Consider the following 26,160-nt stretch of genomic DNA (forward strand, 5'->3'; position numbering starts at 1 on the left):
TCCAGAGAAGCCCTCCCCTCCCAACTGATGTGTGCCCCGTGGGCACACACGCTTTACTTTCAGGGAGACAAGCAAGCCACACAACACTGAAGAGCAACTTCCTGTTTTTATTAAAAAAGACAGACAAAGACAGATGGACTACAACCACACACCTGTGAAACCGAGTGGAGAGACCAAGAGGGATTTTGTCCCCTCCAGTCCTTCAATACGGGCTGGACTGTTTGAACAGCTGACATGAACCTCCACAGTACGAAAAAGAGAACATTTTACAAGCTCGGCATCCCTCTCCCCTCGCTCAGAACGCTTCCCTTCCCCACCAGGGTGTCCCAGGACACCGACGACGGCTCAGCCCTCGCAGGAGGAAGCCGACTGGCCAGGGCAGACAGGGCAGAAGCGGCTGCCTCGCCTGTTCTGGGGGCATCGCAAGGAGCAGGGGAGCAGGGGCTGCCCAAGGAAGGACCCTGCCCAAGGCAGAGCCCACAAACACCTGGGGCAGCTGTCGAGACCTCGGGGGCCAGAGGGCCGTCCTGCAGCCTCTGAGCACCAGGGTGAGTTCTCTCTTAAAAGACACTTTACAAAAATACTTTGTAATTGAGTTTAATAATCTTCTCCCTTCCAGAAAGGGCCTGACAGGCGCTGCCTGCTGCTCACTTCTGCCCCATTCCAAATATTTTTACCTTATTTGGATGAAATGCATTATTTTTCTAATGAAAGGCTTTTTTTTTCAAAGGGCTGTTTTCCCTCCGTCCAGCAGCTGCCTTTATTAGGCAGCACTCACGCCGTTTTGGGGAGGGGTTTTTTTTCTCCCTGAAATCACGCCAGATTCTCTGTCCTCAAAAGCTGAAATCGTCGCTCGAGACCCACAGGGCAAAGGTCCCCCAGGCCCAGGTTTCCGTCCCTCTCTCCCACAGTGAGTCTGGGGACCCGAGAGACCCCTGACCCCCCAGGTTGGGGAAGATGTGCTCCGTGATGCCCTGCGGCCCCCACGCCAGCAGCTCTGGCTGTGTCTCTGTCCCAGGCTGTCTGCCCTCTGACCCCCTGCCTGGTCCCACTGCAGGAGAGACCTCTGCGAAGTGATAGGCCATTAGAAATGTCACCAAGCAGAGGGGGAGCCCTCGAGATGGCTCACGCAGGACCCAGGCTTCCATTCTCCGAGGAGGTCATGGGGGAACCCTGTCTCTAGCCCCCGAGGCCGAGGGGTGCTTCCGACCCAGCGGGCAGCTCCTTCTGTGCTTGCCATCTCAGGTCTGCCTGCATGACTCCCAAAAACTGGGTCCTGTATCCAGATGAGGCAGGGAGCCCTGGGGATGGAGAACCCTGGCTTCTGTGGGGGTGGCAAGAGACAGAGGTAACTCAGAAGAGGGTCCCTGGGGAACATAAGCTGGAACACCATGTGAGGTGATAAGCATCAAAAACCAAACCTGGGAAACCAGGGAGTGGGCTGGATACTCAAGAGGGGCAGGGTGAGGGCCCCCCTGGAGAGTTAGGAAGGAGCTCGCTGCAGGAGCCGAAAAAGGGGCCTGGGTGAGAGTGGAAATGTTTTCTGAGACAAAACACCCGCCTGCCAAGTGTCTCACCCTCAGCCTGTGGCTTCCTCCCTCCCCAGAGCTGGGTGGGTGGGAGGTCGGCAGTGGGTCAGGAGGCCTCGGCCCCCTCCACTCCCCAGAGGGTACATACCCGCTGCAGCTCCACCTCCATGGTCCCTGCACTCTGTCTCCAAAGCCTGTGTCTACACGAGGCCCAGGGTGGGACCAGGCCTTCTGACCCCTGCACCAACGGCCACAGCCCCGGGCACTCCCCGGAAGGAGCATCTAGTGCTGTTTTCCTGGGTTTAGCTAAAGGCTGTGTGAAGGTTAAAGGGAGACAGGGAGGGTGAGAGGGAGTGGAGACGGGGGAGGAAGAGGGAACGAGACACTCTCTCCTGGGAGCACACGCATCCATTTAAGGAAGGCGAGCTCATCACACTCCACACCAGGTCTATATACAGTAACGTGAGGTCCCTTCTCCTCCTGGGGCGGAATGTCGCCCTGCAGCAGCCACTCCGGACCCAGGACGACACCCTCCAACTGTGGGTGAGCAGTGGCGACACCTGCCTGGTGGGGGAGACTCGATGAGGGAGGCAGGCCCACCACAGGGCTACCTGGGCCTGACCCCACGTCCCCTCCCTGGGACCCACCTGGTGCGGCCTTGACCAAGATCCACCCCCAGGCCTGGGGTGCCGTGAGCAGACAGGGAGCCACAGGCAGGAATTAAATAGTGGCAGCTCGTATTTATTACAATTATATACAGTCGGATCTTATATTCTGATACCAATACCTGATCACACAAAAGAACACGTTTGGGGGCGGGGCGGGGGACAGACAGGAGGGCCCCGGGCCTGGCTCCTGGTGGGGTAGGACACCTCCCCAGAGCGGTAGCGGAGCCACCATGCGGCAAGCCAGCGGTCAGGAGCAGTGCGCTGTCACGTGTGGCGGGCGACCGGGCTGGGGCTGCGACAAGTACACATGGGCAGCATTGTCCGGGCAGGGCCTGGATGGGGGACCGAGGGACCCTCGCTCGGAGGGGAGAGCAGGGCCATCGCTTTTGGAATCACGACAGTGTGGCCCCCGTGGCCACTGGTGAGAAGCAGTGAGGGGGCCGGGGCAGAGGGAGGGGCCGGCAGACGCTGGGTCCCCAGGCTCCCCCTCTGTGAGGGTCAGGAGTCAGGTAATAAAACTACCTCTTGTCATGCACGGTGTTAGGTTGGCTAAGACACTCAGCTGACGCCCCTGGACCGGACCTCTGTCTGGGAGGGGGCTGAGGGGCTTGAGCCCAGAGTTCGGAGCCCTCGACGTGAATGAGATCAAGGTCAGAGGCCTGTCTGTCCGGGGCGGGGTGGGTGGCCAGGCTCCGCCCTCAGTCGCCCGGGCCCCGCCCGCCTCAAGGCCCCACCCCACCCGCTGGGCCCCGCCCCACTCCGGGCCCCGCCCCCCAGGCCACCTAGTCCCGCTCGCTCTCGTTGCTGGCACCCTCCGGCCGCCGCAGCTTCTCCACCTGCTCGTTGATCTGCCCGTCCCCACCCCGGCGGTCCTCCCTCTGCACCCCCAGGCAGTCCTCCTCGTCCACGCGGCTCACATCCTCGTCCTCCTCATCTTCCTCGTCCTCCCTCTTCTCCTCCTCGCCCTGCACCTCCATCCTCACCTGGCCCTTGACGTCTACCACCCCCTCGCCCTCCTCCTGGGGGCCCAGCAGGTGGTACGTGGCTGTGGAGCCCTCGGGGCTGTGGCCTTCCTTCACGGGCGAGGACGATGTGGACTCGTTGCTGACGGGCGAGATGTCGCTGCTGCTATGGTGGTTCACCGCCGCGGGGCTGGAGGGCGAGGGCGACTTGACCGGGATCTGCCAGGAGGGGATCTTCGGGGCCGACGGGGAGGGTGGGAACTGCCTCCTGGTAGAGGAGGGAGAAGACGGCCGGGTTTGCCCTCAGCAGAGCCGCCCCTCCAGAACCCCAACGCTAGCGGATGGTGAGCAGGGCCAGGGCCAGCCCACAGGGGATAGGACGGGGCTCCGCCACACAGGCCTGGTGCCCTCCCTTCCCTTCCTCTGGAAACAGGCCTCTTGGTCCCTTGGAGGTTAGAGAAGCTGAGACAGAACCCAGAGGCACCAGAGCTGCCTGGAGAGTACCATTCCCACTCAGGGTGCCATCTGCGGTCCCTCTGCCCGGGGCCAGGCCCACCCTCCCTGGCAGCTGCAGGACAGTCAGCCCTGGGGAACTTGCCACACCCCAGAGCCCATTCCCTCCGGTCCTCGCAGCAGTGTCCAGTGACCTCCACTCTCATTTGGTCTGAGCAAAGATGGGTGGAGCAGAGCCTGGCCTGGGCCACGGGGTCAGAGACATCAGACCTGGACTTTTCTAGAAAACTTCCAAGCTCAACACTTGACAGAAGAGCCAGCTCTCCCCTCCCACTCCCGTATCCCTGCCCTGAGCCATGGGCTGGCAGCCAACCTAGCCCAGACCTGGGAAGTCAGGTCCGCTTGGCAATGGCGAAATCAAGCTCAAGGACAGCTGGGACCAGACCACCCCGGCCTGAGCCCAGAGGACAAAGGCCTGCTGCCTCCTGGGCTGCATACCAGCTCTGGTCCCAGACAGTCCTTCCCCTCAGACCCTGCCACATGAAGCCCACCACCAGGGCCTCAGTGTTCACCACATCCCCGAGGGGCAGCCCACTAGCACCCCAAGCTCAGCCACACCTCTCCTAAGGCCATAATTTTGTCCCCACAGAGAGCCTGAATGTGGGTGACTTGGAGAACTGGGTCCTCTGGTTGTGATCACAAGACCCTACAGGCCCCCTATCCTGGACCTGGAGTGAAGTACAGCCTTGTTCAGCCACCCACTAAGCCCTGGGACACTCTGCAGGTGGGGCGGCCAACTGTCCCGGGGGCCCAAGACACAGGACTTTCAACTTTAAAACCAGGTGGGCCTGGGCAAGCCTGGACAAGTTGGTCACCCTCCTCTTGGGGCTGCACTGGTACTGTCCCTGCAGAGGGACACAGCGAGACCACAGGAGCTGGGGGTGGGGGATGGGCACTGCGCAGCCCTCTGCCTTGAAATCAATCACTTCTGCCCTTCAAACTGAGCGGGAACAGAGAACCCTGGCCTGGCCCTCAGGGGATCCTTCTCTGGGACCCAGCTGTCACTGAGAGCTCCAGCCAGGCCTCAGGACAGAGACAGTGGCCCTGCTCGGAAGGTGGGCATTCTCTCCTTTGCTCAAGGTCCTGCTCTGGCTCCAGCTGTCCCTAACCAGGTATGGACAGGGCTGAGAACTGTTTGTATCTCAAAACTCTTGTGGGCCCTTCAGGCGGTCACTCCTAAAGTAGGGAGGGAGGGACTTGCCAGGGAGGGTAGGTAGAATCGCCAGAGATTCCCAAACTCCATGATGCAGTTCAATCCAGGGTGGGAAACATGGGGCACCCCTGCCCCAGGAGATGCCCCACTACCACCCACGACGGCAATAGCTGGATGGGCCCCAAGAGCTCCCTCCCCCAGTCCCAGGTGGACAGCAGAACAGAAGCCCACGCCTTTGCAGCTCCTACCGATTCAAAAGAAGCCCCTTCAAGGAGTTAATTTCCGACTTGAGTTCATTGATGTTCTGGGACTCCAGGATCCAGTTGGTAGACGTGGTGGCCTGAAAGTCACAGCAAAGGGGACTGAGGATCAGTGTGGCACCTCCCTCCCACCCCTCCAAACTCAGACGCTGAGATGGCAGGAGGACCCAACCCCCTCGGGAAGGTTTGCTGCGTCCCATTCTGGGGTCTGCTTGCCTGGATCTCTGCTGAAATGACAACTCCCTTAAAACAAACATCCTTGCAACTCTATTTGGATAGCTGACGATCTTAGGGAAACATGACATGTATTCAGGTGTAACTGGTATCCTGGTTATGAAAAAATAAAACAACAAGAGAGCCCTCATCTTTTACAGATACAAACTGAAGTGTCTGCAATGTGAAATGATATGCTGTCTGGAATGTGCTTCAGAATAACCTCGGGCAGGACAGGCCCGAGGCAGCGGCTGCACCGTGTGGCCAGAGCATGTGGGTTCACTGAGTGGCCCGCTACTCCATGAGTGTCTAAAACGTTCCATTAAAACCAAACTAAGAAGATAAATTCCATCTCTACACCAACTACTCCTTCCACCTAAGTCCTCCCTATAGAGATCACACCTCCCACCCCGCCCACGCCCTCCACACCCACGGGAGCCGTGGGGTTGAGACAGGCAGCCACTTCCAACCACAGGCCTGGAACCTGGAGCTGCTGTGGAGCGTCAAGGGGACACCTGAGCACCTGCCTGGCCCATCCCCCGGCCCCCCACTCTTAATCAACCCTGAAGGCAGGCTTCACCTGCCTGCCCCGCCCCACGCGCTGTGACATCAGGCCCCACCGCCTGCAAAGCCAGGAACCCCGAGTCAGGCGGCTCACTGACATGCGTTCTTTGGGATGACCCCGAGACTCTGCAGAGAGAAAGACAGTGATCTGGAGGAGGGCCCACAGGGGAAATAGCCACAATGACCCTGGACAGATGCCAGCCTCCTCTGCACAACTTCTCCTTTGAATTTTGACACCACTTTCCATGTAAACTTCAGAGAACCACCACACCTTTCTTCAGCAAATTTTGTTGGGATAAATGGAGGAGAGGGAAGCCAAAACAGTGATCCCCCAAATGGGAGCTGCCTGTGGCCCAGCTGCCTGTGAGGTACTTACGGGCCAATTCCAGGTATGTGGGACTCCGGCCTCCAGGTCAGAGGCCACTTCCAGGTGCAAGACTCCTGCCCCTTGACACCACTGTTCCCACCTGACACAAAACCCCCGGGCCATAAGTTCAGGAGAAAGTAGGGAACCCCAGGCTGGCAGAACAGAGGGGTTCCACACATTCCTGTCAGCCTGCGGGGGCTCTGAGGTAGAGTGGGGGCTGCTGTGGGCACCACCCAGGCAAGCAGCCTAATGGTGGTTTAGTTGCCAAGTCATGTTCAACTCTTGAGACCCCACGGACTATAGCCTGCCAGGCTCCTCTGTCCATGGGATTCTCCAGGCAAGAATACTGGAGTGGGTTGCCATTTCCTTTTCCAGGGAATCTTCCCAATCCAGGGATCGAACCCGGGGCTCCTGCATTGCAGGTGGATTCTTTACCAACTGAGCCAACAGGGAAGCCCCAGCAAGCTGTCTGGCTGGGCACACTGGCAGGAAGAAGCCCCTGCAAGGGGGCAGCCTAGAGCGAGCACACACAGATGCCTGCCGCCCTCACACACATCCCCTCGGGGCCGTGCTCCAGACCACCAGACAGCACAGATCCAGAAGCCACTGTGCTGGCTTCTCAGAGGCCCTGAAAGCTATCACAGCCCATTAACAAGGGAGCAATTTCCACTCACCGGCCGACAAAGGACTCAAATTTCCAAACGCATCTGGTGCCAGATGCCAGGATTTAGAAATAAAATCTGACATCTGGGGCTTTTTAGCCAGTCTCTTTAAAAAAAAAAACAGTTGTAGAAAACTCCCAGCCTTCAGTTTTATGTAGGTTTTTTAATTACTTAACGCTCTTCTTTTTAATTTTTTACAGTGCTGCAGTAGGAGTTTGGAAGCCAGATATAAAAACTTACATTACAGCTGAGAAAACACAGGTCTGAGTCTCTGGTTTATGGGGTAACTGAAGTCACACACATATGGGTTTAGACCAGTGAGCCTGGCTTCAGTGGAGAGAATGAGAGGGGCTGGGGTGGGGGGGACATCAAGGAAACAAGCCCAAGAAACTCCCAGGGGCAGCTCTCAACCACCAACGCCATCCTGGGGCCCCCTCCCCTCTAAAAAGCAACATGTGGTCTTAATCTTAATGCTTAGCATCTGAAAACAGTTTTCCAATTTCCGGAATGGCTTCTGGCCACTGGCAGGCCGCCGCTCCCAAAGATAATGGAGGGGAGCAGGGCACGGGCTGGCAGCCCCTCCCGGGCTGCTTTATGGACTGCTGCCCATGGGGAGGGTGCGTGGTGGCTGGCAGTGGCCACTGGTAACCATGCCCATGTGCAGAGGCAGCACCTCCGTGGGTGAGGCACCCCACGAGGGGATTCCCAGGCACCCTCTTCGCAAGAGCACAGGGACCTCGAGCGGTATGCTCAGGTGGGGCTCTCCTGGAGGAAGCCACTTCTCTCTCCTTGGGGTGAGAATTGCATGGAAGCAGCCAGAAAGCTACATGGGAGGTGGGGATGGAGGAAGGGAGGGCAGCTGACGCCGTGGACCACTGTCTCCTGGACCAGGCTGAGTCAGGAAGACCGTGACACACACACACAGAGCCCAGACCAAAAGCTGCGATCCTGGGAGCTGACAGGAGTCAGGCACTGTTCCCAGCAGGTGTACACGATGAGGGAGGTAGGGTTACAGACTCATTCTACAGACAAGGGAACTGAGAATCAGAGATGGCAAGTGACTTGTCTGTGGTCACACAGCCAGCACGTGGCACAGAGCTTTAACCTGGGCAGTGTGATCCCAGGATCTGATATTGCCATGGGGGTTCCAGATATGGGAAGTTGAGGCAATGAACCCACCTCGGTCATCCTAGGTGGGTCTGCATCTTTCAGGAGTTACTGGACCCCAAGACCAGGGTTTAGAGAACTTGGCAACAGCCACATTTTAGCCCAGGGCCTGGGCACCCTCTCCCACCCTGTTCCCTGAACTGTTCTTGGCAACGCTGGGGCCTGTGACCTAACTTGTAGGTGGAGACCATCCCGTGTCTACACCAGCTACCACCAGAACTGTAGTGTGTGCTGCCACGGTCAGGGGGGTGGGCCTCAGAGACAGAAAGGACAGCCCTCGTCACTGAATGCCGCATCGCCTGCCTGGTGACCGCCTCCTTTCTCCACAAGAGCAGTGTAACCAGAATCAGAAAAGAGCATCAGACACGCAATGAACTGGCACAAGGATGAGCAAGAAGAGCCTGGAGGGGCCGGAGGGTCAGGGACAAGTACCTTGGCTGTAGCCAGCTCATGGGCCAGCTCCTGGACTTTCTGCTGCTGCTGAATCAGCAGCTCCTGGACTGAGGCGAGGGTCATCTGTAACTGAGTCACTGGGAGGAGAGAGCAGGCGCATCTCTGTTAATGATACATGAAGATTCCCCCTTCTGTCCACACACCTATGAGCCGCTGCCTCTAATTTATCTGCAGACATCCCCCCGCCCTCCAGCAATCCATATAATTCATCTGCACTCTGGGTAATCTACCTGCACTGTATCTAACCTCTAGTATTTCTACTTTATCTTTCTATTGTGCAGTTGTCCATGGTCAACAGTATATCCGTCCAAAACCTCTCCCCTCTAATTATATCTGCTTATGATTTGCTTGGCTCTTCCAACCTCAGGACTGCCTGCCTGCCTCATCTCCTGGGCCTCACTGTGTCCTTGTAAAACTCAAAGCAGAGTCTCCAATCCTGGGAGGCACACAGCTCAGGTCCACAGCATCCAGAAGTGGTGAAAAACTGCCAATCTCGTTTCCATATGGCTCCTTCCTGCCCTCCCCACCCAACCTCAAGGCTGCTGGAGCTCCCTGTCCACTGTCAGCCTCGGGGAGACTTGCCAGCAGGGTCTAGGCCCAGGAAGGTTTCCGGGGGCTACACAGACACACCCCTTAGGGGCAGACTCTGGTCTGGGACAGGCAGCTCTCTCTGTGCCCAAGTTTTTAGATTCTGAGCCTCCATCTAGTAAACAAGCTTATATGGGAGGAAAAACCACTCCTGGAGCGACAGGTCCCAGCTAATCTGGGCCACCAGTGGGGCACTGGGTAATGAACGTGGGCCCCGTGGAGTCGATGACAGAGGAGGTGGCCGGGGTCCCCGGAGCCACAGTAATTACAGCCTCTCTTGACCCTGTGTGGGATTCTTAGAGAGAAGGGGGAAAATTGCTGAAAACCCCCCTGAAAACCTCATGGAAGCAGAAATTAAAAATGAACTTTACAGCCCTTAGAAAGGCTGTCATTTTATTCCCCTTATTAATATTCTGAGGTTGGGAGCCTTTCCGTAAAAACATAATTAATTGAGGCCGCGCCGACAGTAAACAAGCAATTTCAAATTAAACCGAAATGACGGCGGCTTCATTTGCAAATGTGAACAGATTCTCAGAGCAGATAAATGAAGTCACCACATAAAGTGGAGACGGAGGGGAGAGGGGAGGGGGCAGAGAAGGGGCTGCTCGGAGAAGGCTTTGAGGGGTGACTTGATGGAGTCATTAATCTTTACCTGTCTGGGCCACGCTGCCACTCAGCTCCGACAGACTTGCCTCCATCCGCTCCAGCTGCTTCCGGTCCTCCCGGCCGCCCATGATGAGGGGGAGCAGGTACTTCTGCAGGGAGTGGGGGTGCGTGAGGGATGGGTACATACCTGGGGTGACTCCCCAACCAGCTCTCCAATTCTACCCGCCAACCTCCTCTCCCTCACCCCTGGGCCTTGGAAACCCTAGGCCGACGCCATAAGTGAACAAGACATCCGAAAGTCAGAAAGGCTGCGAGTAGAACCAAGTGAAAACTCCTGAGTCAGGACCAAAAGGAGGGAATGGGGACACAAAAAAATCAATCTGACCGACTGCGATGGGGCACTTTTGCGTTCTTTCAGTTTTTTAAATGGTGCTATATATAGAGTTTCTGTGGCCAAGAATACTCAGAATTCTACTTTAGAAGTTGTATGATAAAACTGTACAAGGTTATACAGGAAAGTGGTACCACTGGTGGCTTCCAGGGAGGAGCAGGAGGGAAGTTTGCGGTACATTTTTCTGAACCTTTCACATCCTGCACCAAGGGAACAAATTATCCATTCAGAAAGAAGGGAGTAAAACTTAGAAATTATTGAAGAAACAAGATCAAAACCCACAGTAGATCTGCAGGGTGGTCACATCCAGTCTTTTCTAAAAGTCTTGTATCCTGTGAACAGGTTTCCTTCAGGTAAGAGTTAAATGGAGCTGGATTCTCCCAAAATGGAGACCCTGGGCAGAGGGGGAGGAAGGGGCAGAAGTGGGAGAAACTGACCACGAGGGGAAAAGGAAGGGGGTGCTGCGGAGCAAACCAAACAAGGGGCCCAGGACGCAGGGGGCCCAGACGAGGTGAGGATGAGAGTCCTGGAACATTCAGGAAGAAGGCAGGTGGGGTGCAGCCGCTGACCGGTGGCCAGTTCGGAGGTGTGCAGGGTGGAGGTGGACGGCAAGCTGCCCACTGGGATTGCTGGATGAAAGAATCCAGGCTCCAAACTCCGCAATCTCAGGACTCAGTGCCTGCCCATCCCAGAGGCCTGAGACCAGTCGCCAGGCTTACTGGGTGGTACCAGGGGTGCCCGGTGTGGGTCTGGCAGAGGTGGTAACTGGCAAGTATGACCAAAGGAGACTGGTTCTCATTCCATTTGAGGCGCAGACAGGAAAAGACAGCAACTGCTCCATTAAGGCTTCTGTATGGGGGAGGGATAGGGGGTCTCTCACAGGGATTTGTGGGAGAGCTCATTTCAAGAGCAACTCCTGAGTGAAGACCACCATTTAGGACACGTAGGGAAGCACTTCCTATTTTGCAAAGTGTTTTCCGACCACTGTGTTAGTTATTACCCACAACTTAGCTGAAACTCATCAAATGTAGCCTTATGTTCCAGGTTGGAAATTTCCTAAGTATAACGTCAAGAAATTCTATACATGTAACGGACTAAAACTCCATTTCGAAGATCAAAAATTCCAAGGAAAGGAACACATTCCCAGCCTGAATCTTCAGGTATTTATAAAATGAGAGCTTATGTTTCTTTTTTGCTTTTTAATTTAGCAGGTATTTTTAAAATTCTCTTGTCATGATCGTGACTGATCTTTTCTGTCTCTTCTTTCTTAGAGCAGAGACTAAAGATCAGAGCTTGGTGGAAACAACTGATGCTATCTCTGCTCAGCTCCAAGGGGAGCTACGCCTTCTCTTTCCACCAGATCACAGGCTGCCCGAGGGCAGCCACGTGACTAAGCGGGTCCTGCTCAGCAGAGCCAGGACAGGAATGGAGAGTTCTGTCTCAGCTATTTCTCCTTCCTAGTGACTGTACGCACTTAGGGACTGAGTTGACAGGCTTTGAGCACACAGGGAGAGTAGATGCACCATGTCAGAGCAAGCAGTCCTGGGACCCACCACATCCTGCTTCCCGATTTCTAAGGTGGAAACTTCCAACTTCAAGAATAACTGTTACACTGAAAAGATCAACTTCACTTCAGTCAAAAATTAAGAGTCCCAGGAAGCAATGCGAAAACATGTTCCATGTGCTAAAAGTTACAACCTGAGGGAATCCCCTGGGGGTCCACTGATTAGGACTTTAAGCTTCCGTAGAGGGGGCACAGGTTTGATCCCTGGGATACTAAGACCTCACAAGATGCGTGGAACAGCGAAACAAACAAAGGTATGGCATGAGTCTGGATATTCATTCAGAGTCTTTTTCTTTTTTTTTTTCAGACTTTTTATTTTATATTGGGAGTATAGCCAATAGTTCAGATTCTTTTCTTTTTAAATCTCCAAACGAGGGATGGAGTTGCAGGTGGCCTCAGAAAGAAAGAAATCTCTCTCTGCAGGACCGGCAGAGGTTAAGTCCTCCAGCCACCAGTTTACCTTCTGTCTCTATTTTACCTACCCCGGCTCTGCATCTTCTAAAAAACACTCGCTTGCTTCAAATCAAAGTCAGTACGTGGTCACTAGTGTCTGATCAGGATCTGGTGTCAAAGAAGTAAATGTTACTTCACGCCTGCAGCTCTGCTGGAAGCAGTGAACTCTGGAGTCCTGGGGGCTGACTATGAAGACCGTGAAAAACCCTAGATTTACATGGAAGCCAACAAAATATACAGGAGGAAAAAGTAGTAAATATGATCACACTGAGTTTCTCAAAGCTGGTGTTAAATACTCAGGTGAAATGAGAGGGTACAGAGCACCTGTGATGTGCTGGGAACACAGTCCTTTCCAGAGGAGCCCAGCTGCTGTGAGCATCACCACACCCTCCTGAGGCAGATCCTACTGTCCCGTTTTACAGGTGAGCCCGCCAAGCCTGCGGTCACACAGCTGCTGAGTGGCAGGGCCCAGATGTGACACTGGCAGCCAGGCTCCAGCCTCCGTGGTCTTAACTGCACATTGTTCTGTCTCTTGCGAGGGTCCAGCCTGCTCAGAGCATGCTGGGAAATGTCCTCAGTACTTGACACGGCTCCGCATCATGGGCCCCGTCACCCTGTGCAGCAGGCAGGGACTTGGAGGAGAGATTCTGTAGGTGAGGCTGGTCTGAAGGCCCTGAGCGCACCCACCTGGGTGGGGGCAGGACCAGGACTTGACCCGGACGCCCCTCCAGAAAGCACGTTCATCTGGGCACTCAGCCTCCATGTGCAGGCCCACTGCTGTCCCCATGCTCAGGGCAGCACCAAAGGGGTGCGGGGAGGGCGGCTTACCTTGTAGAGCTGGTGAAAGCCGAACGTGATCCCTGCCATGATGATGGCCAAGGCGCTGTAGTCTCTCCACCGGGAGCCCGCAGGGCCTGGGGTCAGGAGAAAAGCTGAGGTCAGGAGGAAAGGCCCTGGCGTCCCCTAGGGGCAGAGAGCACGTGGACTCAGCCTCCTTGTCTCAGTCAGGGTGTGTCTTGTGCTCACATCGGGGGTGAGCATCAGAACGGGGCTCGGCTGTCTCCCTCCTCCTCCTGGGCCTCTAGACTGTACTGTGCCTGCCGTGGGGTGCTGTCTCAAGGGACTGAGGTGGGGGTAGGGGGAGAACAGCAGAGGCAATCTAAAGACCTGGGCACAGGCTCCACGCTCGAGGAATAAAGGATCCAGTGAGGGTGCTGTAGCACCCGGGTTGTTCGCACGCACACGCCTCCTACATGAGCTGGGAGCCACCTGAGAGTCGGGGCCAGAGGCTGTGTCCCTGCCTGTTCAGCTTTATGAAGTTCCGACAGTGCACACGACGTGTGCTGAGGGCACGGTGGGCAGTGGTGGCGAGACCGCTGTCCTGTTCTGTTCTGGTCTCACTCAAGTGAGGCTGGGGAGAGGAGCAGCCCACACATGGCTGAATGAGCTGATGCCAGAGAGGGATCGAGAACACAGACAGGACAAGGTGAGGGGGGTGGCGGGGCCTCGGTGGAGGACAATGCTGAGACCTGTGGGGTCTTGGGGCACAGTGGTCCAGGCGGGGGACAAGGAAGTGCAAAGGCTGGGGTTGACCTGTGCTCAAGCAGATGGGGGAGCCCCTGGGCCTTCCCAAGGAGGGGGCACTGCTGGCCAAGAGAGACCAGAGAGGAGATGGGAGGAGTAGTGATGGGAAAGGTGGGAAAGGCCGGGCCCAGCAGAGAACGCATCCAAGGAACCCGGCCATCGCTTCATAAGCAGCGGGGTCGCTGATGGCTCTGAATCAGGGAGTAACGTGGTTGGCTCTGTGCTTTGGGACAAAGACATGGGGAGCACCACGGACAGCTATGGGGGGTGGGGGCTGTGGAGGTGAGAAAGCAGGAAGAGACCACCACCAGGGCCACCAAAGGCAAGCGGGACTGGCCCAAGATGGAAGGTCTTGGGGATCCGGACATGGGCAGCTGGTCTACACACAGGAGTGGTCCCTTCAGCACAAAGCCCCTCCAACCCCTGAGTATATCCTAGCTCCAAAGTGGGGAGGAGAGTTTTCTACTCCACAACCTCCCCATGAACTGCTTATGATGTGTTTTCAGGTCCATAATCTGATCTGACACCTGGGGACTCTGGGAGGCGCACAGGAAAGCATGAGCTCCATCTGGAGTGTCCATTGGAGCAGGCATGTCCAGGCTGCCCAGCGGCCGTCTCTCAAGGGACCAGTCACGGGGTGTTGGGGGGTGGCCAAGGGCCACTGTCTCCAGAACCGTTGGTGGTGCAGGACACCCCCAGTCTGTGGACTCAACCTCAGCACCAGGGAACGTGACTCAAGGTATGCACCCAAGGCACATGTGCATGACAAGGACCTGGGACTGGGAGGGGAGCCTGGGGGAGACAGGGGAGGAAGAGCCACCGCACTCCCGGGAACCCACATGTGGCCAGGCCCAGCTGAAGGCTTTGTCTGCTCCAGCCATCCCCTGCCTCCCTGGACCTGCAAGTACTGGCCACGTTCTGGCCCTTCACAACTGAAGGAGAGCAGGAGGCAGTGGTTCTGAAAGGCCCTGCTGGATGTGGACACGTGGGGAGGAGGGGCTGCTGGCACCCGGTCTGACTGGGGAACCCAGAAGCAAAGACCTCCATGGGGATGAGGGAGAAGCTCCCCGCTCCCTGAGCTGCTGAGAGGGGCTCCCAGGAGATGGAGACAGAGACAACAGTGATGGAGGAGGCTGGAAGAGGCTCTTCTTGCTCTACCCCCATCCCCCACCCGCCTGTGGATTCCACTTGAGTGGAATCAATGTGGCCCAACCCCAAAGTCTCCTGCACAGACTGTAATCAACTCCCCTCTCTGGTTTACAGTTTCTGAATAGGAAACACACGCACATGGTCTGGGCTTCCCAGGTGGCTCAGTGGTAAAGAGTCCGCCTGCCAATGCCGGAGAAGCAAGAGACTCAGGTTCGATCCCTGGCTCAGGAAGAACCCCTTTTGGAGGAAATGGCAACCCATTCCAGTATTCTTGCTGGAGAATTCCATGGACAGAGAAGCTTGGTGAACTATAGTCCATGGGGTCGCAAAGAGTCGGATATGGCTAAGCACTCACACACATACACACGCACGTGGTCTAACATCATGCAGCACACGTCAGTCTACTGCAAACAGGCTTCCTCCACCACCACAAACCTCTGTGCTCATAGTGTCATCTTTATCCAGCCAAGAATTCTTATACAAACATGAGGCAACACATACAGGCATTATTTTCTTTCCCCTTTCCCCGTCTCTCATTCTTCTTTTTGGCTAAAGCTGCATAATATTCCATTAAACAAACTCCCTACAGATGGACATTTAGATGATTTCTAGTCTCTTACTGTTTCACTCAAAGCTGCCATCAGTAAGCGTGTACACACAGCCTCTCACATCCATGTAAAAGGCCATCTGTAAATGTGAACTCCTGGCAGGCTGGGTCAGAGGTACATGTACCAGCAGTTGTGAGACAGCCTGCCAAACTGTGCTCGCTGGGGTTTGAACCAGTTCATTCACAGCCACCCCAACGTTTTGGGTTAATCACACACATAGATTTCTGCTAATACTAGAGCAAAAAAAAAAAACACTACTTCACTCTAGCTTTAATTTGCATTTATCTTATTACAAGTGAGGAGTGAGCATCTTTTCATCTGCATCTCCATTTTGGTAACTGTATGCTCCCTACTTTTCTACTCCATTTCTTTATTAATTTCCTTCATCAATTCATGGAACCTTCTTATACAACAAGGAAATGAGCCCTCTGTCTGTGACAGAAGTTGTCAAAATTTTTCCTAGTATATTTTTCTTTTGACTCTGCTTCTGGTCTGCTTTTGTGGCATGCAGTGTTTTCCTGTTTACATACACTACCCATCTACTCTTTTATGGACTGAGGGGTTTGGGTCACGGCGAGCCAGGACTCCCCCCTCCCCTCCAGGGTTGAGTAGTGACACTCAGGATCATGTCTACACACTGTCTCCAGAAGGGCGCCCTCCTGCTCTGACCAGCACAGAACATCCTCCTCTGATGTGGAGCGACTCAGATAAGCCACAACTGCTCGTGAAATGGAAAACTCTTGAGATCATCGAGGCAGACCTTTCACCGTGACCTTGAGAAGCTCCGAGTTCCATGCAGGCACCTATCTCTTCCCAGCCTGCTCTGTTCTGAGTGTCTTGGTTCCAAAATCCAGTGCAAGCTCGTTTTTAGGAGGAAATAGTGAAGATAAAGTAACTACGCCACTTTTCAAAAGAGTCACTGTTCCATGGGGCTTCAATCCACCCCCAGAACACCTATCAGTGCTGCCCAAACCCCAGAGAATGTATTCCAAGTGGGCACATGTCCAGAACGTTCTATCCCAAGTGATTTCTCAAATGCCCACTAACATCTTATAAGAACACAGCTGCACTGGGCTGAGCACTGGACCAGAACCCCAAGTCTGCAGCACCCTTCTTCTTTCCTGCAAACACCCAGGGCATGCCTCTCATTCTGGGTACTGGAGCCCAGGCTGAGCAGACGCTGGCGGGTCAGGGGTCTGAGAATGAGGACTCCTCTGACAGCTGCTCCCCATTCTGGAGAGTGTGACCTCCTGGAGCACAGGAGACACCTGTGGCTCCCTGTCGGCCGCACCTTCACCCCCGCGCTGCTCCTTGTTTCTGCCGTGCTCGCGTTAAGAACATTTTATTGCCCCCTGGTTTTCATTATTAATGAAAAGGGACCAGAATGATCTTTCCTAAAGTTCAGAGAGTCTATAAAGACAAGAAGCTGAAATGCCATTTTACTCGTTTTGGAGATGTGTGATACAATCCTGTCTTGTGGCAAAATGAAAAAAGAGGAAAACTAAGAAGGAGATAACTCTTCTTCCGCTGCCCATCTTTCAAAGGGTACAGACCAGGATAGGGAGAAGGCACGTAACGTGATGCCACACTGGCCCGCACCCCAAGCCACGACCACCGGCAGCCCTCGCGCTGCCTACCCTGGGGCCAATCGTTCCCAAGCCCAGTGTGAACCCCAGTGAGAGAGCCCAGGGCACCTGGGAGCTACATACAGCTTCTTGTCACTATGTTCCCAAATGTCCAGAAAATACAGTCAAGGGCAGAACACAGGGCCAGTTGCTTGTCTGCTCCAGCTCAGAAGTAAGGGAAGTGGAATGAACGAGCTCTTCCAACAGCTTTAGTGCCTCCAGGCTGACACGATGTCCAACTACACACAAGGCAGACCCCGGCCAAGCAGGCAAGAAGCTTCCACACCATCCACGAGATGGGTCTCCCAAAGGACCGCTTTCTCTTCTTTCCAAGTGCCGGCCATTTGACTGAAGGTGGAGAGCTTTGCCGCATTTAAAGAACCCAGGGACAATGGTATTTTTACTAGCATTCAGATTCTAACTGTATCCAGCATTCGCCCAATAGGCGAGACCTGCCAGCTTGCCCAGGAGGCCCAGGGCTTTACCAACACCTCACAGGCTGGCCTCCGCCAGGGATGAAGACAGTCGATGGTGGCAGCATTTTTCATCCTGCACAACTGAGCATTTCCGGGACCACCTTCATGTCTGAGGCTGCAACAAGGTCAGAGGTTGAGCTCTTTGAAACTCAATGCCTTCCGAATCTCTCGAGGACTCCATCAACTGGCCTGAACTCAGACAGTGTCCCTGGGGCCCACCTGCCCAGAGGCTCGGGTTGTGGGTGAATCCATAGCGTATGGCAGCTGGGTCAGGGGCAGGAGGGCTGCACCCTAAGGCTCCCTAACCCTTCACTGAATACCACCTAAGCCAACATTACTCAGCTCCTTTGGCTGTATCTCAATCTACCAAGAGATTGTCACCTACAGGCGAGAACAGACATCATCAAATAAGAACACGTGTAGGGCAGGAATCACGCGCACAACACAGCAATGTTGAACTTGAAACCACTGAGCCAGAGACCCACGGACACCACAGAAATCCCACGATCCAGTAAAGAGGCATCAACAAAAGAGAGCTGAAACTGTCATGAAACTATCTTGCTGAGATGATCTGTATCCAGGGTTGTGCTGGCTGACAACATAGAGATGCTATCTATCAAGTCCCTGGGGAGACTGGTGGCCTGAGCACAGGGCTGGGCAGTGGCAGGCACTGGGCAAGTCTAGCTGAGGTCCCCACCCCCAACCCGTGGCTCACCAAGGCTGGAGCCAGGACTACACAGTGGTGGATCTAGCTTCTTAAATCATCCCATCAGTTCTGCTCGCAAGGCACCCTGAAAATTAAATGATGAGACAGGCTCATCCACAGCGAGGTCCTGGAATAAAGCCAGTCTGCCAAATCAGTGCTTGTTACAGCAAAGGACTGGCAGGCTAAAGGCACAGGGAGACTGATGACCAGCTGAACGGCACCACAGGCTGAGCTGAGGATGGCTGGCAGTGGCCAGAAAGACAAACTGACCCAGAGCACAGCGACTAGAAACAGAGCAGCTCGGCTCCGACAGAAGCACCTGGACAGCCTGAAAGGCTGAGGGCACTACAGCAGCTCAACAGCAGTCACACCTGGACATCCAAGGCCTGTCTTCGCATGAATGTCCTGTGAAAGACGATCTTTCCCACTTCTCATGGGCTGCAACGCTATCAGCAGTGTCATCTTCAGGCAGGAAGGACACTGAGAGGCACATCCGCGACCTCACCCACAGATTTAAAAATACGAGCTCTAATTAAATGGTAAGAATTTAGTAGAGTCCAGAAACAGACTCACACTTGAACGGTAAACTGATTTTTGACAAAGAAGCCAAGGTAGTTCTATGGGAAAAGAATAATCTTCACAACAATTGTGCTGGGACAACTGGATATCCATAGGAGGGGTAAAAATGAACACTGACCCTTTCCTTACACCATACATAAAAGTTAACTCAAAACAGATCATGTACCTAAACCCAAAGCAAAAACTATAGTGCTTCAGTAAGAAAACAGAAAAAAACAGAAGAAAATCTTCGCAACCTTGGGGTAGACAAACATATCTTAAATATAAAAAGCATGAACCATAAAGAAAAAGAAAAAGATAAAATGGATATCATAAAAATGATATTCCAAAAACTTTTGGGGACTTCCTTGGCATCAAGTGGTTCATACTCTGCATTTCTGCTGCAGGGGGCAGGGGTTCGATCCCTGGTCTGAGAACTAAGATCCAATATGCCACAAGGTGTGGCCAAAAATTAAAAAAAAAAAAAAGAAAGGAAAAGAAAAATTAACTTTTGCTTTTCAAAAGGCCCTGTCAAGAATATATCTCTGTAGTCTGGAAGAAAACATCTGCAAAACATATATCTGATCAAGGACCTGTAACTAAAATATACAAAGTGCTTTTACAACTCAATAATAAAAAAGACAAGGTGATTTTTTTTTTAAAAAGACTGGGCAGTAGATTGGAATAGACACTTCACAAAAGAGACATGAATGGCCATTAAGCACATGACAATATGCCTGACATCATCAGTCATTACAGAAACACAAAATTATAATGAGATTCTATTACCTAAATGTTAGAATGGCTAAACTTAAAAAACTGAGAATACCAAGTGTTGTCAAGGATGTGGAACTACTGAAATTCTCACACCTTGCTGATGGGAATGGAGAATGGCACAAACACTTTGGAAAATAGTTTTAACAATATCGTACAAAGTTAAGCATACACCCAGCATGTGACTAAGGCATTCCACCCCTAGGTATTTACTTAAAAGAAAGGAAATATCTGTGTACACACAGACTTCTTGCATGTGAATGTCATGGACGCATTATTCATATAGCCCTAAACAGGCAACAATCCAAACAGGCATCAACAGTCAATGGATAAACAAGTTGTGAAACAACCACACAGTGAAGTCAGGAGTCGGCAAACCCTGGCACGCTCGCCAAGTCCCACATCATCGTGCTTTTGTTCAGCTGTGAGTTCAGAACAGTTTTCATATTTTTAAAGGATGAGGGGGGAATGGTATATGTGACAGAAAGGTATAGCTCACAAAGCCTAAAATATTCATTACCTGGATCAAGCTCAAAAGTGTTATGTTACGACACAAAAGACTGTGCTGTACGAGCCCATTTACATGAAATTTTAGTGTTTAGTTACAGTTTCGCATGAAACTTAGTGTCAGTTACATGAGTTAATTGAGTTACGGTATGTACAACTCATCAAACTGTACACTTGAAACGGATTAATTATATTGTGTATAATTATACTTCAAAGAAGCTGATTGGAAAAAAAAATTAAGAATCCAGAAACATAAGACTGCCGTATGACCAAGCAATCATACTCCTAGATGGTCACCCAGGGGGAATGAGAATGGACGTCCACACACATCCTCAGCATCATGAGTCCTGTAGCCGAAACTGCAAACAGCCTAAAGGCCCACCAACTGGTGAGCTGATGGACAAAATGTGGTCCAGCTGTACAATGGAATACTGTTTATAAATGGGAAGGATGGAACCAGTGCTACACACTATCACATGAAGAATCTCAAAAACACGCCAGCTGAAAGAAGGCACATACAAGGGATCACGCTCTGTTTGACTCTGTTTACCTGGCATGTTCAGCAAAGGTAAACTGACGGCGGTGCAAAGCAGGTGAGCGGTCACCTGGGGCTGAAGTGACAGTAACAGTAAACGGGCACAAAGGAGCTTATCTGGGGGGTGAAAGTGCTCTGAAACTGATATATATCGCTTCGTAAAGTTCCTAAAAATCACTGAATTGGACACTTGAGATGGGAGTTTAGTAATATCTAACATATACCTCAACAGCTTAGAAAATTTTAAGTAAGGCTATAAACGGACCAATGAATACATAAACAACTGCATTTTGATAAAGGGACACATAACTCAACAGGGACAGGACAATGTTTTTAACCTCTGGTGGTGACACAACAGGATAACCATAAGGAAAACATGAACCTTGACCTTCACATTACACACACACAAAAATTAACTGAGAGTGAATCACAATCTCAACAGAAAAGCGAAAACAATGAAACTTCAAGAAGAATACACAGGAGAAAATCTTTCTAACCTTGGGGTAAGCAAAGGCTTCATAGCTAGGACACAAAAACCATGAATTGTTGGGGGGAAAAAAGATGTATGTCATCACATTTTACATTTCTTGTTTTTCAAAAGGCAATGTAAAGCAAAAGCAAAAGAAAAAGCTAGCCACAGACTGGGAGGAAATACTAACCATGCATATATCTGACAAAGAACTTGAATGCAGAATATACAGGAACTCTTCCAACCCAATAATAAGATAATTTAAAATGGATAAAGATTGGAACAGTCACTTGACAAAAAAAGATATGTAAATGGACAAGCATATAAAAAGATGCTCAACGCTGTTCGTCTTCACAGAAGTGTAAACTCAAACCACTATGAGTTTCCACTATACACACACGAGAGTTGCTAAAATTAAAAAGAGGGAAAATATCAGCTGTTAGTGAGGATATGCAATAACTACAGGCTCTTGTACACTGCAGATGGGAATGAAAAACAGTATAACCACTTTGAAACAGTTTGGCAATTTCTTATAAAGTGAAACTTACACTTAACCTGTGACCTAGTAATTCCACTCTCAGACATTTACACAAGAGAAACAAAAACATATGAAGACTTGTACACAAATGTTTAAAAGAGCTTTACTCCTAACAGCTCAACACTGAAAACAGTCCAAAGCCTGAAATCCATCAACAGTAAATGGACACACAAACCACAGAGCGTCCTTAACGCGGGACATGGCTCTGTGATAAAGGAGGGAATTTCTGATCTGTTCAACAATCTAGATGGATCTCAAATACATGATGCTGAGCGAAAGAAATCAGACATGAGAGAGGACATAAGATATGATTTTCTTCATACAAAACTAGGAAAGAGGAGTCTAATGGGCAGCAACAGAGAGCAGACCAGGGGTTCCCCCGGAGTCAGGACAGGATGGGCTGCCTGGGAACAGGTCACAGGGAATCGCCTGGGGTACCAGAAATGCTCCACAAAGTGGTCATGACAGCCACAGAAAAGTGAACACTTGTCAAAACTCAAACTGTACAACGAAAATGGGTGCATTATTTTACATAAAACATACCTCACTATGTGTGCTAAGTTGCTTCAGTTGTTACTGCATGGACCATAGCGTGTTAGGCTCCTCTGTCCATGGGATTCTCCCGGTAAAAATACTGGAGTTGCCATGCCCTCCTCTAGGGGATCTTCCTGATCCAGGGGTCAAACCCATCTCTTACGTCCTCTGCATTACTAGCACCACCTGGGAAGCCCCATATCTCAATTAAGTTGTCTTTTAAAGTCTGTTAAGAAATTAAAAAAAAAAAGAGCTGTTGTTCAGTCACTCAGTTGTGTCCAACTCTTTGCAACCCCACGGAATGCAGCATGCCAGACTTCCCTGTCCTTCACCATCTCCCAGAGCTTGCTCAAACTCATGTCCATTGAGTCAGTGATACCACCTGACCATCTAGTCCTCTATTGTCCCCTTCTCCTCCTGCCGTCAATCGTTCCCAGCATCATGGTCTTTTCCAATGAGTCAGTCCTTCGCATCAGGTGGACAAAGTATTGGAGCTTCAGCATCAGTCCTTCCAATGAATATTCACGGTTGATTTCCTTACAGATTGATCTCCTTGTAGACCAAGGGACTCTCAAGAGTCTCCTCCAACACCACAGCTCAAAAGCAACAATTCTTCGGTGATCAGCCTTCTTTATGGTCCAACTCTCACACTAATATAAGACTACTGGAAAAACCACAGCTTTGACTATACAGACCTTTTTCGGCAAAGTAATGTCTCTGCTTTTTAATATATTGTCTAGGTTTGTCTTTGCTTTTCTTCCAAGGAGCAAGCATCTTCTAATTTCATGGCTGCATTTATTATCTGCAGTGATTTTGGAGTCCCCAAAAATAAAGACTCTCACTGCTTCCATTGTTTGCTCAACTATTTGCCAGGCAGTGACAGGACTGGATGACATGACCTTAGTTCTTTGAATGCTGAGTTTTAAGCCAGTTTTTTCACTCTCCTCTTTCACCTTTATCAAGAGGTTCTTTAGTTCCTCTTTGCCTTCTGCCATGAGGATGGTGTTATTTGCCTATCTGAAGTTACTGATATTTCTCCCAGCAATCTTGATTCCAGTTTGTGCTTCATCCAGCCCAGCATTTTGTATTATGTACTCTGCATATAAGTTAAATAAGCAGGGTGACAATATACAGCCTTGACATACTCCTTTCCCAATTTGGAACCAGTCCATTGTTCCATGTTTGGTTCTAACTGTTGCTTCTTGACCTGCATACACGTTTCTCAAGAGGCAGGTAAGGTGGTCTGGTATTCCCATCTCTTTCAGAATTTTCCACAGTTTGTTGTGATCCACACAGCCAAAGGCTTTAGTGTAGTCAATAAAGCAGAAGTAGATGTTTTTCTGGAATTCTCTTGCTTTTTCTATGATCCAGTGGATGTTGGCAATTTGATCTCTGGTTCCTCTGTCTTTTCCAAATTCAGCTTGTACATCTGGAAGTTCTCAGTTCATGTACTGTTGAAGCCAAGTTTGGGGGATTTTGAGCATTACTCTGGTAGCATGTGAGATGAGTGCAATTGTGCAGTAGTTTGAACATTCTTTGGCATTGCCCTTCTTTGGGACTGGAATGAAAACTGACCTTTTCCAGGCCTATGGCCACTGCTGAGTTTTCCAAATTTGCTGGCATATCGAGTGCAGCACTTTAACAGCATCATCTTTTAGGATTTGAAATAGCTCAGCTGGAATTTCATCACCTCCACTAGCTTTGTTTGTAGTAAAGCTTCCTAAGGCCCATGTGTTTTCACACTCCAGGATGTCTGACTCTAGGTGGGTAGCCACACCATCATGGTTATACAAGTCAATAAGATTTTTTTTGTATAGTTCTGTGTATTCTTGCTAACTCTTCTTAATACCTTCTGCTTTTGTTAGGTCCACACTGCTTCAGTCCTTTATTGTGCCCATCTTTGCATGAAATGTTCCCTTGGTATCTCTAATTTTCTTGAAGAGATCTCTAGTCTTTCTCATTCGATTGTTTTCCTCTATTTCTTTGCATTGATCACTTAGGAAGGCTTTCTTATCTCTCCTTGCTATTCTTTGGAACTCTGCATTCAGATGGATATATCTTTCCTTTCCTCCCTTGTCTTTAGCTTCTCTTCTTTTCTCCGCTATTTGTAAGGCCTCCTCAGAGAACCATTTTGCCTTTCTTTTTCTTGGGGATGGTTTTGATCACTGCCTTCTGTACAATATTACAAACCTCTGTCCATAGTTTTTCAGGCACTCTATCAGATCTAATCCCTTGAATCTGTTTGTCACTTCCACTGTATAACGTAAGGGATTTGATTTAGGTCACACCTGAATGGCCTAATGGTTTTCCCTGCTGCTGCTAAGTTACTTCAGTCGTGTCCGACTCTGTGCGACCCCATAGACGGCAGCCCACCAGGCTCCCCCGTCCCTGGGATTCTCCAGACAAGAACACTGGAATGGGTTGCCATTTCCTTCTCCAATGCATGAAAGTGAATAGTGAAAGTGAAGTCACTTAGTCGTGTCTGACTCTTCGCAGCCCCATGGACTGCAGCCTACCAGGCTCCTCCGTCCATGGGATTTTCCAGGCAAGAGTACTGGAGTGGGTTGCCATTGCCTTCTCTGAATGGTTTTCCCTACTTTCTTCAATTTAAGTCTGAATTTTGCAATAAGGAGTTCATGATCTGAGCCACAGTCAGCTCCTGGTCTCTTTTTTCCTGATTGTATACAGTTTCTCCATCTTCAGCTGCAAAGAATATAATCAACCTGATTTCATATTGACTATCTGGTGATGTCCATGAGTAGAGCTGTCTCATGCTGTTGGAAGAGGGTGTTTGCTTTTTAAAAGAGAGAGCTAAAGGAAGTCAGCAGTGACTGAAACAATATCCAGCAGGGTGGGCTCTAAGTTCTCTCTCTGCTCAGTGAAGCAACTGACATCAAAGGAAGAAGCAAGAGGTGAGAGTTCTAAATCAACTTTTTAAATGTACCCTGTATTATTTGACACATATAAAAGAATAATACAACATTTAGATAAGTTATGAAACATGATACTAAGATTAACAATCCTAAACCCACCTACTTAACCAGTTAAAACTTTCCAAACACCACAGAAACTAGCCACGTCTTCCTCTCCACTCAGAAGTAACCATTATCCTGAACTTAGTATTGATTCCAACTCAACCTTTCTATGGGATATGAACACTGAGAACATGCCCATCAGGACAAGGACTGCATTTCTCAGCCTTCATGAAGAAAGGCATGGCTGCAAGGTTGACTTCCAGCCAATGGGGACCAGAGGGAAGGTATGTGGGTGACTTCCAGGAAGTGTCCTTAGAAGGTGACTTACCTTCTTCCTTCCGTCTCCCCATTCTTGCTTGTTGGAGAGCAGAGGGGACAGCTGGCGCTGCAGCAGTCACAATGGAGTATAAGCTACATGACCGCCAGGTGTGAGCAGTGCTGGGGTCCCTGAGGACCACAGAGCCAGTGCAGCAGCCTCGACTGCCTATGTTTACTTAGAGAAAGAGGCTTTTGTTTTGTTTAAACCACTCTTATTCGTTGCAGAATCTTATACAACTAACACAGCCTGCACTGTTAGCACAGCCATGATCCTAGCTACTTCCAGCACCAAACACTCTGTCAGTGGTCTAAGAAATCTAAGGAGAGGACTTCTCCACTCCATAGTTTAAGGTAATGCTTATGGTTTTCAATAACCACACATAGTGTTTACTCAGCACCCACAAGGCACCACACCAAGCATAACACAAAGCAAAGAAAACAGACAGGTGCTGGCCCTTGAAGAGCTGCTATTCTCAACCAGTCACAGGGACAAAGGAAGAAAAACAGTTTCCTCAAAATTAGAGAAATGCTTCCTCTATCAGCAAATCAGTAACTTTTATGTAGTATAGAAGGTGAAATCTGTGTGCTAAACTTGACAGAGAAATGGAAGAGAGAGAAACAGATTCCTCCCCTTTTATTTCTTGGTGGGAACAGGGAGGCTGTCCATAGCGCTTCCATTTACAGTCTGTTC

General features: G+C 51.1%; 1 protein-coding gene across 4 annotated transcripts in view; it reads right to left on the reverse strand.

The window, feature by feature from the left end:
• Nucleotides 1-87: 87 nt before the first annotated feature.
• Nucleotides 88-26,160, reverse strand: part of PEX14 (peroxisomal biogenesis factor 14) — a 144,663-nt gene continuing 118,590 nt past the window's right edge. For 3 of the 4 annotated variants that reach the window (XM_027564930.1, XM_027564931.1, XM_027564929.1), the window contains exons 5-9: nt 12,942-13,027; nt 9,752-9,854; nt 8,491-8,588; nt 5,074-5,165; nt 88-3,427 (exon numbers count right to left, since the gene is read on the reverse strand). In XM_027564930.1, coding sequence (XP_027420731.1) covers nt 2,980-3,427; nt 5,074-5,165; nt 8,491-8,588; nt 9,752-9,854; nt 12,942-13,027 — 827 coding nt within the window. In that variant the 3' untranslated portion in view covers nt 88-2,979. Of the gene's footprint in view, nt 3,428-5,073; nt 5,166-8,490; nt 8,589-9,751; nt 9,855-12,941; nt 13,077-26,160 lie in introns of all 4 variants that reach the window. The other variant, XM_027564932.1, reaches the window with a different exon arrangement.

Source organism: Bos indicus x Bos taurus, chromosome 16 (genome assembly GCF_003369695.1).
Source record: "Bos indicus x Bos taurus breed Angus x Brahman F1 hybrid chromosome 16, Bos_hybrid_MaternalHap_v2.0, whole genome shotgun sequence".
NCBI lineage: Eukaryota > Metazoa > Chordata > Mammalia > Artiodactyla > Bovidae > Bos > Bos indicus x Bos taurus.